This window comes from Carcharodon carcharias, chromosome 2 (genome assembly GCF_017639515.1).
Source record: "Carcharodon carcharias isolate sCarCar2 chromosome 2, sCarCar2.pri, whole genome shotgun sequence".
Classification (NCBI taxonomy): Eukaryota; Metazoa; Chordata; class Chondrichthyes; order Lamniformes; family Lamnidae; genus Carcharodon; species Carcharodon carcharias.
The window spans coordinates 43743745-43761711 of record NC_054468.1 but is presented as its reverse complement, the minus strand read 5'-3'; the positions used below and the strand labels follow the sequence as shown (position 1 = coordinate 43761711).

Sequence of the window (17967 nt, the reverse complement as noted above, 5' to 3'; positions counted from 1 at the left end):
CCTCCGCCACACTTTTCCCTGCCTTGTTGATACAGGCTAACAGGGACGAAAACATTACCTTTGCCCACCTTTAGTGATAGAGATAACTAACAGTGACAGGGAGTCATTTAGCAAGGTAAAAAAAAGTTATTTCATTTTTAATAATTGTAAGTATTAAAACAGTATTTTTTTGGAAGATAGCATTATCTTGAAGTTGCTCCTTGTATGTAAAACTTACAGGTTGCTGCAGAGCTAGGAAAGTGTTGTAATTTGGTGCACAGAGCCACCTGGTGGTTCCAAACTGTAACTATGTAAACACAACAGTTGTCACTTTGAAATTGAATAGAACGTGCAACAGGAAAAGTTAACCCAAAATATAACCAAAGACATAGCGACAGAAAGTAAAGTTTGTAAGTAGGGAATGGCAACATAAGATTTTTAATAATATGTTAGTCAATCTCCTCTGGAGCATACCTTGCAAGTTACGGTCAAGTGAGATCATGTAAACTCAGAGGAATAATTGAATTAGGATGCATGGATACAATTCAGTCCCTATTTCCAAATCTTACATTCCATTTTAAATTAAGCAGCTTATATCTGTGCACACTATTTTCATAATAAATTCCCATGTCCACATTTATAATGGAAGTTTCCTATGTAAAACTGCAACAAATGTACTCTTCCCCTAGTGTATGCATGTGGACAAAAGAAAAAAGTGGCTCTGAACTTTTCCAGAGAAGTTTCACAGACTGGACTGGAAACCACCAGTAAGTACAACTGCCGCATGATAGGTTTACACTGATTTAAACAATTATAAATAAGAACATAAGAATTTTAAAATAAAAATGTGACAAAAACATGAAGTTAAATGGTACAATCAGGGACTGCCTGCAGGAATTTTTAATAAGATATTGATAAGTGTGTACATAAATAGACTTACATTTGGTCTTGGGACAAATCCATTAGCTAGTTGGGATAAATCAATGAAATAGTGTACCTCAAGTTATAAGGTCCAAAACCCCATGAAGTACTAGTGTTCACTTTTTTTTCAAGGAAGCACCCACAGAATATGTTATATTCAACTCATTTTAAAGACATATTTTATCACAAAGTTTAGCAACATAATATTTAGTAACAAAACACCACTAAGGAAATGAGTCATCCAGGTTTCCCTAACTTATACTTTGATTGTTATATAATACACCAAAGCATTAAAAATTTCCAAGCAGTGTAATGTGTGTTCAATTTTTAACAAAGCAATTCTGCCCCGTGATATGGAATAGTTACAGGAGGCCACCATTTGACATATCATGTTGTGTCTATTCTGTAGGAGTAACTCAGTTAGTCCTACTTCCCCACCTTTTCCCCGCAGCCCTGATGTTTCCTTCTCTTCAGATAATTAGCCTATTTCTTTTTGGAAGCCACAATTAAATCTGCCTCTACCACACACTCAGCCAATACTTTCCAGATCCTAACTACTAGCAGCGTAGAAAGTTTTTCTTTATGTTGCCTCTAGTTCTTTTGTCAATCACTTTAAATTTGTGCCTTCTGGTTCTCGATCCTTCTGCCAAATGGGACAGTTGCTTTCTATCTACTGTCCAGATTCCTCATGATTTTGGTACCTCCATCAAATCTCCTCTCAACCTTCCTTCTCTAAGGAGAACCAACCACAGTTTTGCCAATCTATACACTTAACTGAGATCCCTCATCCACAGCACAGATTCTCATAAATCTTTTCTGCACACTCTCTTATGCCTTCACATCCTCCCAAAAGTGTGATGCCCTGAACTGGTCATAATACTCCAGTTGAGACTGAACCAGTGTTTAATAAAGATCCACCATAACTACCTTGCTCTTGTATGCTATGCTTCTATTGATAAAGCCCAGCATCCTCTATGCCTTATTAATCACTTTCTCAACCGGCCCTGTCACCTTCAATAACCTTCAACACATCCATGTCCCTCTGCTTCTGCACCCCCTTCAGAATTATATCCTTTTTCTATTGCCTTTCCTCATTCTTCCCACCGAAACGCATACTTCACACTTCTCAGCATTAAATTTAATCTACTGTGTGTCCTGTCATTCTTTTGTCGCTTACCTGTGAAGATATGAAAACGATGGACGTTTTTACTTTTTAAAGGAGCACAGGATATTGACAATTTACCTTGAAAAAAATGTCCAGAGGGTCAGGTGACTTCTTTGCGGTTTCTGTACAGACAAGGATAGACACATCTAAGCATGCCTCTGCAATGGCATTAAAATGTAAATCACCTTGGAGGATCTTCCACTGAAGAGACTTAAGTAAAATGACTGTTAGACTTGCTGGCCCCATAAAGATGGAATTATAAATAAAGACGTTTTGGAGGCAATTCATGCTGGAATGTTGATGGGTCATCAAATATCCTCCATTGTGTGGCAAATTGCTCAACCATCAATCAATTGTGTGAACAATGGAAAACACTGATACTGTTATTACATGACAGAAACTGGCCTGTGATAGGAAACTCCTGGAAATACTTTATTAACCCACAAGGGCAAGCCAGGGTGATTTAGTCCAGGGAAAGGACCTCAGAGGGAATACATCTTGCCCTAAGAAAAGAACCCTGCCTTGAAAGAATCATCTCAGGTAGAGAAGTGGAGCTTTTCTTAGACCTGGGGATTGTAATTTTTACTACAGGGACTTGAACACAGCTCTCAACTGGAAAAGCCAGAAACCTACTATTGCTTAGTATACGATTGTGAATTCAACACCAGAAACCTCTGACATTCATTTTCCTACTTCATTGAACTTCAAGAGAATTTCCAGGCCTTCAACAACTGTAGCGATTTAACGTACCAGACAGGTTTCTACTTGAAACAGATAACTTCATTAAAGAGAGCTTTTTCAGAAGCTACCTGCTTGAACCAGGTCCTCGACTAGAAAATCACACCCCTCCACCGGATTACCTGCGATTAGGGCTCATGGGTCGGAGTCTCCAATTACAATCATGTGAACCCTGATAGGCAGTAAGAAAGGCTATACCTTCAATTACAACATTTCCTCCCCCATAGTTTTTTTTTACACTTCCTGTTTACAGAGAATATCTGAATAACCCACAACATATACATTTATACAAGTCTGGTGATTAAAGGTTAAGTCTCTGAGGTGGTTTCCTTCTTTGGTTAGAGCAGCGTCGCTCTACCACTTGAGGTTCTTCCACTGGATCAACATGATCAGGAACTGCAGCATCAGATGCGTCATCAGAAAGTGGCAGTTCAGGGTTAGGCAACTCTACAGAGACATTGGGTATGTCTATTCTAGGTTGACCGTCATCTCAGGGATTCATGGTTCAACATTAATCATAGGTGGAATAGCTGGTTGTTGGAATGTCGCTCTACTAAGTTGATCCACATGTTATCAAACAATTCGGTCTTCCACTTCTGCCTGGAAGGTCAAGGGGCCAGTTCTGAGACAATTGTACCAGGAACCCAGCAAGCTCCACTTCCAAAATTCTACACGAATACTGTATTGCCTACAGTAAATCTTCAAGTTTTGCTATATTGTGATTCAATTTTCTGATTCTTCACTACCCTCCCCTCCACTTAATCCTGTACATAGGTGGCGTTTCATCAATACTTCAGATGGTGTTGAATCCGTAGTTGAATGAGACATCGTACGATAATTGAGAAGAACGCAGGAAGGTTGACTTTCTACAGTACCTTCGGATAACTTCTTCATTCCTGATTTGAAAGTTTGCACAGCTCTTTCAGCTAAACCATTTGATGAGGAATGATTTGGTGCTGTCTTAATATCTCTGATTCCATTTAAAACTCATGAATCTCTGAAACTGACTGTACACAAGGCCATATATACTAAAACATGACGCAGCTTTTCAAGAATTGCACTCGATGTCAGTAAGCTGATTTCATGCACATCCATCCATTTAGAATGTGCATCTATGACCAATAAAAACATGATATCTAAGAGTGGTCCTACATAATCAACATATAGTCTAACCCAGGGTCGACCAGGCCACCCCCACAGATGCAGTGGAGCTGAAACAGACAACTTCTGTTGTTGCTGACAATGGAGACAGTGCTTGGCCATGCTTTCAAATGTCACTGTCATGCCTGTCCACCAGACATAGCTTCAAGCAAGCATTTTCATCTTCAATATGCCTGGATGTGCACCATGAAGCTCTGTCAAGAGTGGTTCTCTTCCTTGCAAAGGGACAACAATTCTTGGTCCCCACAACAAGATTCCATCTTGACAACTTAACTGTGTGTTTCAGACATGGAATGGTCTCATCTCTTCAACACTCTAGTGAATTTGACCATCCTTGCAACATAAGGTCTCGGACTCGTTTCAGAATTGGATCTCTGTTCATCCACTTCCTAATTTACTTCATGCACATAGGCGGAGAATCCAAGAAATTCAATACAAGCACAACTTCTTGTGGCACTGGAGCACGTACAATGCTATCTGGTAATGGGAGACAACTGAGTGCGTCCGCATTTGCGATATGCAAGCCAGGACGGTGCATAAAGGTATAGTCATACACAGATAATATCAAAACCCAATGTTGAATTCTTGCTGGTGCTATTGGCAGAATGGCTCTATCCTCACTGAATAAACCCATTAATGGTTTATGGTCCAACAAAATGGTGAAATATTGCCCATGCAGGTATGGGTGGAATCTCTTCACCCCAAATATCACTGATAAACCTCTTTTCTAGTTGATATTAATCCTTCTAGACTGCGGACAGCATTCTGGAGACATAGCCAAATGACCTTTCTGATCCAATTTCTATCTTTTCTTCTTCTGTTTGCCGCAGAGTTTTGTCTCGTCCTTCATTTCCAAATTTCACTCTGGTGAAATCTTAACTTGGTTCAGTTTGGTAGTTGAGCTACCGATGACTTCATAATATACTCACCTCTGGGAAAGTTCCATGATCTTTCCTTCTTATGCCTCGTTTGCTTCATTCAGCTGATTCTTCAGCTCTTCAGTCTCTTTCTTGTATCTCTTGGCTTCCTCCTGGTTTATTGAACATTGTCGAGTCTTCTCTGCCAACTGTTTTCTCGGTTTGTTCAGAGTGGCACTAAATTCATGTTGTTTCTCCATATAATTTTCCAGAGGAACCAACTCTGACCTGAGGGATCCTTGCATCATGTGAAGGTCCTTTAATTCTCCCAACTCATCCCGAAATAGACTGTCATATTCCCTTAGCAGATCAGGAACTCCTGTTCTCACGTGAAATATTCTAGGCCAGTTGAGCTTATTATTTTGTAACCAGTCTCAGCCCAGCAGACTAGGTCCTTCACCTGTTACTATGATCACTGGAAGCTGGGCTGCATGTTGCCTATAGGACACAGACACTGTGGCGACACCCTTTATCTGAATGGACTCTCCAGTGCATGTCTTCAAATGAGCCGTTGTTCACTCCAGATTCAGGGGCTGGGTACCTTCATTTAGGTATTTAAATGTGTGCTCTCCCGCTACTGTAGTTGAGGCTCCCGTATCTACCCTCCATTATTAGTGGCTTCCGATTCACTTGGATTGTGACGGTGAAGGTAATAGGTTCAGTTTTTACTGCTGTGTCATTGCACAGGGAATAGACGGTGGTATCGGAAGCTTCAGGTTCTGTTATATTATTCACTTCAATCATTTTGGTGCCTTATGCGCTGTTTCGATTTCACCCTGCATTGTTCTATTATATTACCTTTCTTATGGCAGTAGTGGCATTCTGCCTCCTTGAATCTTCAGGTGTCCGGTACAGGGTTACCCCCACATCTTTAAAAGGTTAACCTCTGAGTTTCTGCTGAAATGCTTCCACTAGGCCTTTTCATTTTTCTAGCAAAGGAAATTCTCTCTCACTTCGCTGCTGCTTCTCTGGTTTTTGTGCCACGCCCGGCGGTAGGTTCCCACCCCACATGAAGAACTGCGCCAAGTTGTGCGTTTTGTAAAGCCTGCAAATCTCTCACAGCACTTTCCATGGCTAGTGCTATTTTCATGATGCACTTCAAATCAACGTCAGCTTCTGCGAGTAAACAGCACTGAATGGTGTCATCGTGAACTCCATAAACGAACTGATCCCACAACATATCATTGAGTGTCTCTGAAGTCACAGTGCACAGTCAACTGCTTCAACTTCACTATATAGGTTGCAATGGACTCTCCCAGGGCCCTTACTCTGGAGTTAAACTTAAACTTCTGCATTATTACTTCAGCGGAAAATGCGTTTTCACGAGGTCTAACAATTTGTTAAGGGACTCAGAATTGGACGCATTTGGGGCCGTCAGACTGTGGATGAGATTTTATGTCTTGCTGCCACATGCACTCATAAGGATTGCTTTCTGTTTCTCCTTCATGGTAATTTCATTCACCACAAAATAAAAACCAAGGCGCTCTACATACTGGCTCCAGGGTTCCAGTCTTCCACAGTCACGTCATAAGGATCGATTCTGCCGAAAAGCAGCAAGACTGGTGAGTATACTTTTCTTTTTTTCTTAAGATCTGATGTACCCACATTCACAAGGCGAGGGGCAGCATCTGAGCTATTTTACCCTTGTTTCCAAATGTCATAACATGACATTCTGGACAGGTTTCTACTTGAAACAGATAACTTTATTACAGAGGACTTATCAGAAGCTGTATGCTTGAACCAGGTCCTCGACTAGAAAACACCACTTCCATGACCCCTCCACCCCCGATTTCTTGTGCTTCGAACTCATTGGTCAGAGTCTCATCACTTGGCCCCTGATAGGCAGTAGGAAAGGCTACACCTTCAATTACTAAAATGATCTTCTTGGAGAAACAATAATATTGACTTTTGGGACGTTAAGTAATCTAAGTGAATGATACATCCTTAGAAATCGTGTGTGCATTGGAGGGGGAGGGGGTGTGTTTGAGAGAGAGAATGACGAGTTGGTGTTTGTTGCATACATTTCTGAATGTTGAGAGAAATAAACGTTTCACCTTTCTTTTCATTTGCACTTAGCAGAAAACCTGTTTTTGTATCTGTTCTTCACACTCAAAGCGTACTAACACTTCTTTAAATACATCTTGTTATGGTCAGTCAAGAGGTGGGAAAACTAAATTGGAAATTACTTATTAAAATTTTCTTCCATATTATTACTTCTTTCCTTTGGAACTGCATAAGAGTATTTACACCACAGTCTATGACCTATAGTTCAGATCTGAAACCACCAGGTGCTAGTGCTAGACATTTGAGCCAAGAGAATGACTTGATGCACAACGGATTCTATTTAAACACATCACCTGTATTCCTGCAACACTAAAAATGGTACATGACTATCTGTTACGCCAATCTTCTCCTGAACTGCAGAACAGTGAAATTTTATAATCTCTCAGCTTTTCCTTCCTCCTTTAAGTTTAGCCTCTTAAAGCCCAATTTCGACAGCATCTAGTTTACTTCATTTCATTCATTGTCAACTTTGATGGTAGTATAATCTTTAGCCTCTCAATTGAAGAAAGTCAATACAGCTCTAAATAGCCAGACATCAGCTATTCACCCAAATTACAGCTCTGGGTGAAGCTACATGCTTGATAGACACAAAGAATATATTAACAGACCTATTGAGGGGCTGATTCTAAAAGAATTGGGCCCCACTATCAAATCAATTTGTACTGAGTTTAGTACCTCACTCTGTGATAAAATAACACCATAACCAAGAACCATACAGGAAACAATAAATTAAAATGTTCATATGTCATTCTTTGAAATAAAATCAAGGCTTATGTTGATTCTGGTCACTCAGGATGTGACATTGCACTTTATAGCCAATGAGGTACTTCTGAAGTATAGTTATTGTTGTAATGTCAGAAACACAGCAGCCAATTTGCACATAACAAGCTCCCAGAAACAGAACTGTGATAATGACAGATCATTTTTTTTGTATGATGTTGGTTGAGGGATAAATATTGGCTAGGACAGCAGGGAGCGCTACCTTCTGCCCTTCTAATACATCCACCTGACAGAGCAAATGGGCCCTCAGCTTAATATCTCGTCTGAATGAGTACAATGGTTGAACAGCTGTGCTTTAAAAAAGCTCTGAAAATCATGCACCTAGGTTATCTAAAAACAAAATCTTACCATTTGGAAGCTTCAGGTTCTAAAAACGGGCATGTATAACCAACGTCTGCTCTACAACTCATACTTCTGTGATGCAAAAACCTGTAAGCACTTTACAACACCTATATTTTCCTTTTGATTTTGTAAAGTAGTGAAGTGAACATCAAAGAGCATTCAAAGAGAAAGATTCTCCCTTCTAGAGGTGCTTTTGGACACACGTTATTACACGCGATATGTCATAAAGGATGCCAGAAATCATGGCGTATAAGTCGACCTTTGGAGTCTCAAAACATCCTTCCAAAAACGGGAATTGATTTATATACCGAGTATAAAACGTGAACCAACAGTGTGGGTTGGTCATCATTTTGAAATGTGAAATAAAAAGCACCGGTTTTTCAAATTAAATCAATGTGCTATTGAATGAATTAACTCTACAAGCATACCTTAACCACAACCAAAATGTTTTAAATAGCGTTAAACTCATCGTCTTCTGCATCCAACGCAGAGTTCTTCAAATTCATTCTGAGTCACTTTGGCTTTGGCATCATCGCAAGAATCAGATGTTGGCGCTTTTGCCTCCAGAATCATCCACAAATCATCTTCCTCTCCATCCATCTTTTGAACGATCTAATACCAGTCTGTGCATTAATAATATGCCACAGTTTGATGACGAAAGCACAAGAAACATCAAACAGGGCAAAATGCATATTTCCACTCTATGTGAAGGATTTTTTCCTCCATCAGCCATACAACTATTGCATTTGGTGCGAACATGATCCTTGAATGGCTTGTTGAGCCATACATCCAAAGGTTGAACTACAGACATGAGACCTTCCAAGTAAAAGTGCAATTTTGTTATTTCTTTACAGTCATGTCTTGATTTCATCTGTTACATGTCCCACATTAATAAGCTGCATTCTGTATGTAAGCCACCAGGATGCCTATTCAACACATTATTGATCCACAACTTCATTCCATGCTTATCCAATAAACCACTGTCATGAGCATGCACAAAAATTCCTGCAAGGAACTTGAATTTTGGCATGGTTTTACATTCGAGAACTACCGTAGGTTTTAATTCTGTTCTGCCAGCCATGCAGACTAGAACAACCATGAATCTCATCTTCCTGTGGTTTTTACTAGAATTGATTTCAAGTCTTCCCACTACTGGTCATATTGAAATTCATGGGCATTTCATCCATGTTGCCGATGTAGTAAAATGGGTACTTGTGTTTATGCCACTGTCTGATGAATCGCTGCAAACTTAGAATTTTGGCCTTAAGGTCTTTTGGTAGTCTCTGAGTGATCCTGGTCTTCTGCTGCAACACTAGGCACTTATGTTCCATAAAGCAGCTACACCAACTAGCTGTTGCTCTGAAATCTTTACTAGACTTGGGGTTTGACTTGGTGCACTTAAGTGCATATATACGCATTGCATTTCTGGTGACAACGTAACATTCCGATACATGCTTCTCAAGATCAGGCTAGTGGCTGGTTCCTGTTCTCATGGCGCATTTGGTCTTGGGCATCTTCTTTCGCACATATTCTTTCTTCTTCCATTCATGCACCAGTTTTTCACCAACACTGAATTCCCTTGCTGCAGCACAGTTATTTGACGAGCTGGCAAATATTACGACTTTTAGCTTGAATCCAGCTTCATACTTCATTCTTTTTGCCAGAGGAACCATTTCTGTTAAACATTTGCCATACATGATCTGCTTGGTCTGGGCATATCTTAAACTCCTGTGCATCTTCTTGGAAACATGACCCGTAATGCTTGATCTCGTGCACTGACTTATGAGTAAAACATGAGGTGAAAAACTGAGACCGACGCCTAATGCAAGCAAGGGAGTTGACTTATATGCCATGTACAAGCTTAAACATGATTTTTGTCACTGAAGTTATACACTGGGTCAACTTATACGCCATGATATACCATAATTTCTCTCTATCCTTGTGTTTTTATTAAGAAACTGGAAGTTCAAAAGGTACATTATAGAAAGCAACAATAAAGGTAAATGATAAATACAAGTCACACAAATCCAAAGGTGTATAGTTAAAAAAATTGCATTTAGTAGCTAGCACCCAAGATCCATATAGAATTTTTAAGGCAAAAATATTGACCTGGAGTTTGCAGTTTTAATGACAGCAAAACTGTCAGTGCTTTCCATTATTACCACGTAAACCTCACAGCACATGGATTATACATGTGCACAGTTAAATGCAGAAATCCAGAAGCTGTAGTGATAGCCGACTGCTCCACAAAGTGAGCTGTTGCAGTTTTCACAGATGTAATCAACACAGAATCAATGAACCAGCATGAACTTCAACTTTTTGCACACTATCTTCATTGTATAAACCACTGAAAATGCTAAGTCTTTTTGATTGGGACGCACCTAAGTTTTTAACGGCATATTGAGTTGTAATTATTGAATAACCTCTCTAGCCCTGAAAATAAAATTTTATAAATGTGGTGTGCCATTCCCTCATCATAACATTTAAAAATTAAATGATTTTTATTTTTTATTAACACTAATCATACTTCAGCTACCTTAATCCAATGTGTATGTCTCATCTTTCCTTTTTGCTTTTTATACACTGATTATAAAGTGAATTATAAGCGGTGCATTTTACTTCCTGGTTTGCCATGAGAATTCTTCAATCTGATTGGCTAATCAGGCTGCTCAATGACTGCATCATTGTTGAACATCACAGATCCCTTGCAGCCAGCATAATTTTCAGTCACATTGGAATAGGGTAAGTCAATGTTCTAGAGCCCACATCATCTTTAAAGTTAGCAGCTGGCACCCTCCCTTTGCCACTGACTGCAAGATATGGGCTATTACAGAAAATTAGGAAGTAACAGACTTTTTAAATGAATCTTCCACAAATCAAGACTACAGACCAAGGAAAAAAATGCATCGATATCCTTCCGGGAATTTCAGGAAATAGGGAGGGGGGTATTTAATTGAATTGAAGACAGCTGGTCTGCAGGTTTTGAGTTATCAACAACAAGCTAGGTTTGAAATGCTAATTACATAAATATGGCTGAAGTTTTAGAATGTGAGGTATAAGGAAAATTTGCATTTTTAGATAAATTAGGGTAGTTTGAATTTCAAAGTGATGGTAAGATGTTATACCTAGCCAGAAGAAGCTAAGCCAAACAGTGTGTTTATTTTTCCCAAAGGTTATTGATAAAATTAGTACTATGAAAGATTTGTATTATGGGAAAAGTAAAGTTTCAAAAACATATGGGAACAATGGAATTTGCATTAAAAGGGGAGAAACATGTATAAAGGGGATGAGGATATGTGTAAGAGGAGAAGGCATTCTAAGATCTAACACGTGTGAAAAGCCTCCAGCATCTGTGCATCAAATTGCTGTCTACAGGAACCAAACCTGAGAAAACTCATTTTGAATGTGACTGTCCAGGGTATTGTGTTGCTTTGCCTGGGTCTGTTTAAATCTATTTTGTTTTTACTGTTGCCTTAACAGAGGTATAACTGGGAGCCAGATTAATTAGGGGCTTTAGGGGTTAGTACTATAGTAATTTGTAGACTTATGCACATGTTTGAAATGTTTTCATTTGTTAATAAATGTTTAATTTAGTTTTCTAAAAAACCTCTGAAGTCGCGGTAGTCTTATTACTTATGAATTCAAGGCATGCTTCTCGAAATAAAATACAAACTACAAAACAGTTGTGACCATGTGATCAAATTTCCCTCATATATTTGAGCTGGCTGGCACACATCATCTGCCACATCATAAAGCAGGTAAATGCGTGGTTGGAAGGGGCACCTGTACAAGATGAACAGGTTCTTCCTGAACAGAACTGGAACCAAAGTTCACACTGAGATTCTAACTAGTGCTGTTTGGGAGCACTTAATTTGGCAGGGGAGGGGAATCAGAAAATTGCAGGAGGGGAATCAGAAAATTGCGGAAGGAGAATCAGGAAATTGCGGAAGGGGGCAGCAAGGAGATCAAAGGACAGAGAAACATACACATTAAAATGAGAAGCTTCCCAAAAATTGCAAGAAACAGATTAAGGGAAACAGCAAATGTGAGATACAAAGCTGTATGTGCATCCATGTCGTTAGTGTAACTAATAAGGCTGGTGAGCTGAAGTCACAAGTTGCCACATGAGATTATGGTTCAATCAGGGTCAAGAATAGTTTCTTAACATTCCTGGCAACCAAGTACTCAGAAATGATAAAAAAGGGAAAACAGGAGAAGCCATAGCAATATTGATTAAGCATGAAGTTACAGTTCTAGTTATAGGACTGAATCTATTTGGCCTGAGTTAAGAAACAGAGGGGGAGCTGTTACATTGTTGCAAGGTTTTTTTTAATTGCTATGGCTCCTGCCAATGCAAAATGGCCATCTGCGCATGCGCAATGATCTGTGCAGACATCACTCTGCTCAGTCAGAATGTCATAATTACACACAGGACATATTCTGCTACAAAATGTTCCAGACAAACAAGATGACGGGCCATAATACATTTAGTATTGAGTAATTAGCACAGGTTTGGTTCATAACTAACTGAAATTTGAAAAGGAGAAACTTAACACAAATAACTCAAGGGCAATTAGGGATGAGTAATAAATGCTGGCTTAGCCAGCAACACCCACATCCCATAAATGAATTTTAAAAATTAATATCCTATATTGCAGAATGTGCAAATTTAATGGGATGAGTTACGGTATAATCGCAAACAATCTGTAGGGAATGACCACGAATTGAACATCTAAATGCATCAACGCTACAGCTTTAAACGTTCCACATCCCCACCACCCCATGCTGACTACCGCCAAACCCTCCTTGCCTTCTCACCCTTGTTCTAAGATGAGGTTGAAACGGGAAAAATTCCCATTAATTTCTGTATAGTGTGTTTCCTGAAGGTTTTTTCCTCAAATCCAGACCTGTGTTAAAAGATTAAAAAGGTGTAGAAACACTAGAATTTGCTGGCAAATTTCAAAGGGATGAAACAAAAATACAGTAATTTTATTAGAAGGTCTTAATTACTCAATACATACTTGGAAAAATGTTAAGGGTAGGGAAGGCAAGAATTTCTAATATATGCATTAGAGAACTTTCTCAATCCAGTCCAACAAGAAAGGAAGCAACATTGGATCTTGTTCTGGGAATGAAGTAGGGTAAGTGAAAGGTTTTATAGTAGAAGATCACCTAGTTCAGGGGTTCTCAACCATTGCACCCTTCCGGGGCCTCCCGTCCATCCCATGATATAAAAAAATTCTACCAATCCCCTGTAGCACAAGTATTTTGTAGTATAAAAATTAGTTTTACAAATATATGCTTTTTGGCTTCATGTAAAAGTTGTTACTGGTGCTGGACACGAGATTGAGGTTCAAGTGAGGGGAATGGGCACCGGATCAAGGCCCAGGTGAGAGGTGTGGTGACATATTGCAGCTGTGAGTCTTCTAGTGCCTGAACGAGCGATGAAGTTCAGTTCTGGTCATTGGTTGAAGCAAATGGTCAACACAACCAAGTCTGGCTTAAAAATTCAGCAGAGAGAGAGAGAGAGGTAGGCAGATGGAGCAAGGCCCAACTTCGGCAAATGTTCTGATTATTTTTGATAGACTCCTAGGGCTGGCCAACCTCTCGCTGAGAACCTCTGATCCAGCTAACCGTGATCTCAACACGATTCAATTTAGAGTAATTATGGGAAGAGGCCAGAAAAGATCAAAGGCAAAAATCGTCAACTGGAGAAGGACTGAATAAGAAGGGATCCACCACAAGTAGAATGCAATAGATTGCAGAGGAAAGAGTAACGGTGCAATAGAAGACATTTAGGGGACAGTTCAGGTACAAACAAGGCATATTTCTTTGAGGTCGTTTGTAGTGGTGCTTCCCAAGACCCTTTAACTCTATCAAGCTGACCGGCTTTCCATGGAAGGTCTTATTCATTATCCTCTCAGACTGGATCTCACAATGTACAAAATCAAGAGTTTCTGATTGAAATTTTTGCCTCAGGCTCAGCCAGTCAATCCAAAGACCCCAATTTTTTACCTACACAAAGCTACCTGTTAGGACATATCTTCTCTGCCTTGTGCCAAAGCTTTGATTCAAACTTTTATCATCTTGAGGATTGATTTCAGAAATCAGCAATTGCTCCCGTATATTTTATAACCCAAGCTCAGTCTCACAAGTTTCACTTTGCTCCAACAAAAGTCTAACCGCACTGCAAGCCAAGTCTTTCTTTTAATGATTGTCAAATGCCTATTTTCTATTGAGAGGAGAGCTATTTTGCTTTTAAATTCATGAGCAAAATTGTGAGCAGGCTAAATCTAACAAATCACATTCTGTGCAAATATCTGCAGGTATGTAAGAACAGCCTTCTAATAACTCAATAGAGAAATGAGGAGGCAATGAAATTCCATTCTCACTACTTGTATTGCTACAGAGATCATTGGTATCAGTATAATTGAAGCTAAATGTGGCACATAAAAAATTGTCCCTTATTTGTATCTGCTTGGAAAATGCTCTAATGTCACTGAACCTTTAATTGAAACAGGTTCTGCACAGTTTGCTATTGCCTAAAATACAAAATCCAAATACAATGACAACAATTTACTTTTACCAGCTGCATACTTACTGTAGTCCTCAATAGCACAATTTCAGCCTCTTTGAGAGATGTTTGGGTGCACGTTGCCTTCACGCTCCATTCAGGCATCCAGTAAAGTAGCAGGAGAAGGAAACCACCAGTGCAGATAACACCAATTGCAACCAGAACCAGCTTCCAAAGACATTGTTTATAACCATAAATCTCCTGCAACAAAAAACTATGTCAGTAGTTGGTAACAAGACTTTCCTTTTGCTCATTCTCTATTTTAAACATTAGCATGCTGTTGATTTGTTTGTATGTGTTGCATATCACTGCTTGAGAACATGACTAATCAAACACAGTGCAAACACAGATCTATATAAAAAGTAAGTGCAAACTGCTTATTTATAGTTTCCAAAAGATAAAGTTCACAACAATTCATACGCATTGCATGTTTAAAGTAAGACTTGGTTTTTGAGCCAAAATCTACATTTGCATTATAGCTAAAAGCAATTAAGATGGCAGTTACTTGATTGAGTTGAATGGTTAATTTTTTTTTTTTAAGTGACTTCAAGAGTACAATTAATAAGAATTAATACAACATTATCAGTTAAAGAATGAATTTGCTTCCAAAAAGATGTGCAATCACGAGCATTGCCAATTTCCAGCATAAAGGATCAAGGGGACATCCCCATTATTACGAGAAGCCCGAATTTGCTGGTTCTTTTGTGCTCGTTCATCGTGACCTGTCCCCAGAATCCTCATGGCAAATTAACATGACTACATTCCTGTGGGAAATGGGCCAGAATTCTTAATGCACAGAGACTGGTTGCCACTTAATTCCGGCGCAAATCTGCAGTTCCATGAAACGTATAGGTTGTACTCTTCACATCTTCAAATCGATTTTGCAATGTTCTTTATTTATTAAAATGACCTGCCAACATTACCCTTGCTCGCCATTATACTGAAAGAGGAAAAGGAGTAGCAGAGGTAGAAGATCCAGAAGGAAAGTGGGACAAGTGAAGACACAATCCCAGCTGCTGTTATCACCCTCAGAAGAGTGCGTAAGCTGCAATAGTCAGAGCCACCAGACATGAAAAAAGGCTGTTGGTTGACTCCTCAGCATGCTCCATGATGTTCCCCAGCCACAGTTAAAATGCTGTACAGTGTTAAAATTTAAAGTGATGGTCACCTTAGCCCTCAGGTTTTATGGCTCTGGATCTTTCTTGGCTAGGTTGACACTCTAGAGTATTACTGAGAGAGTTCTGCAGAGTCAGATTTGCATATTTTGACCTTAAACCAAGGCCCTATCTGCCTGCTCAGGTGGATGTAAAAGAACAGCAGGGGAGTTATCCTCAGTGCCCTGGCCAATTTTTATCCCACAATTAACATCATAAAAAAACAGATTTTCGGGTCATTGTGGGAGTTTGCTGTGCACAAATTGACTGCCACTTTTCCTGCATTACAACAGTCACTGCATATTAAAAGTGCTTCATTGGCTGTAAAACATTTCACAATTTCCAGTAGTCGTGAAAAACACTATATAAAAGCAAGTTTTTCTTTCTTTCATTTGCACTTTACATCAGAGAGCAGCGAAAGCCTGCATTCAGGTGGTCACTGCCACCCAGTCACAAAGATCTGCAGATTTCATCAAATTTTCATGTCCACAATGAAGCAAAGAGTGCACCAGCAGCAACATTTTTACAATATCACTGGTTCCCCTCGAATGCAAGGGTGATCGATGGCTCACGCATCTCATCCGAGATGAGTTTTCATTCGCTGATTTTCCTAGCAATAGTCCATCGTACAATGGCATGCCACAATACATAGTTCGAAATTCAGTCATTGCACTTTGTGTGTAGGCCATCAAGGTGAGTTGAAAGATAGATCATTGGCAATACGGATTACCCCTTGTTGCCGTGGCTGTTGATGCCCTGATAGCTCCACAACGTAACAGCAATACGACCATGCCCATCCTGCTACCAGGCATTTGGTTGAAAGGCCCACTATGGTTCTCAACAGTTAATTCTGGTGCCTGAATGAGCTGGGATATCTTGCAATCCTCATGGAAAAAGATACTGAAAACTGTTACAATTTGTTGTGCAGTGCATAACTTTGGCAAAGGAGGAAGATCTGAATCTTGACATACTGAGGAAGCACCCATCCAAATGCAGATCCTGAGCTACTGGTGCAGAATAAAGGGGTATTGTGCATTTGCATGACACAGCAAATTAATCAGGTGGACCATCAAAGGATAGCCATTGGCTCAACAATAGAGTATCCCTACAAAGTTCGATCGTGAGAAAGTATACAGGACACAGCCAAAAGTGCTTTATCGAAACTGTAAATTTCAAATGAGTCCAGTTTGTCGAACATCTTTTTCTAACATTTTTAGTATTTGGTTACTTTGTACAAAGGGTTTTTATTGTTCACCTCGGTTTGAATTACCCAAAATTATTTAAACTGTACTTTATACGTTCATAATTTTTAAAAAAATTCAAACAAACTTCTAACAAAGGAGCAGTATGAAAGGGTAGGTCATGCCAATAGCCAAAGTTATCCTTTCCAGGCACCCCATTTGACTTCAGCAGCTAGGTGAGCCATTTGGCCAGTGGCATTATTCCACTGTATCCCAGTTTCCTCAGGACCAGAAAGCTAAGAAGTGATGGACACCAGATGCCAGGCTCTGTGATTATCCTGCTCACTGCCGTTGGCTCACCAAACTGAGCTGCTGCTGGCTGTATCGCAGGGGGAAGATTCTGAGCTGCCTAGTCTCATTTGCCATGTCCAGCTGACACTGTGCTTGCTGCTGGCAGACCAAGCCCTGGTGGTGCTGTCACCCAGAGAGGAACACAAACTGCGCTAGCCACTCTTCCACTTAATCCTGGATCGACAGTCTCACTCTTTAGCTGTTTGGCTGGAATAATGCAACCACCATTCAGCAACCAACCAACCCTGCAGGACCTCAGTTACTTCTACAATTTAAAGTGCCCTCCAATCTGTTACCATTGGCCTCAAACGCTTCATTGAGCTTCCATCAAAGCATAAAAATCAATTGGTCTCTCTATATGCCCTGTCTGATGAATCTGCTACATGAAATAATTCAGCCGTCATCTGCTTCATTAGTCCAAGAAACTCCAACTTCCGCTGGGAAATGTTAGTGTTCAACTGTGGTCCGCAGATAATTCCAGATTACAGATCATGAACTAAAGAGCTCTCAGCACCTCTTAAGGCTTGCACCAGTCAACTCGGAACTCGATGATTCATTTGTCCGTGGTCATCTTCTAGCTGTTCTCTGCGAAAAGGTGGGCACATTCTTTGCTGCTTCAGAATCTCCCTCATCTTAATAA

The 17967-nt window shown here is 39.8% G+C and overlaps 1 protein-coding gene across 7 annotated transcripts in view; it reads right to left on the bottom strand.

Moving 5' to 3' along the window:
- The window catches only part of atp13a3 (ATPase 13A3), a 187182-nt gene that overhangs the window by 143387 nt on the left and 25828 nt on the right, over nucleotides 1–17967 (bottom strand). For 5 of the 7 annotated variants that reach the window (XM_041211022.1, XM_041211039.1, XM_041211072.1 and 2 more), the window contains one exon: nucleotides 14669–14842. The exons of 1 other annotated variant lie outside the window; for it this stretch is intronic. In XM_041211022.1, the coding sequence (XP_041066956.1) occupies nucleotides 14669–14842 (174 nt within the window). Of the gene's footprint in view, nucleotide 1; nucleotides 109–14668; nucleotides 14843–17967 lie in introns of those variants that run through there. One more of the 7 variants, XM_041211058.1, reaches the window with a different exon arrangement.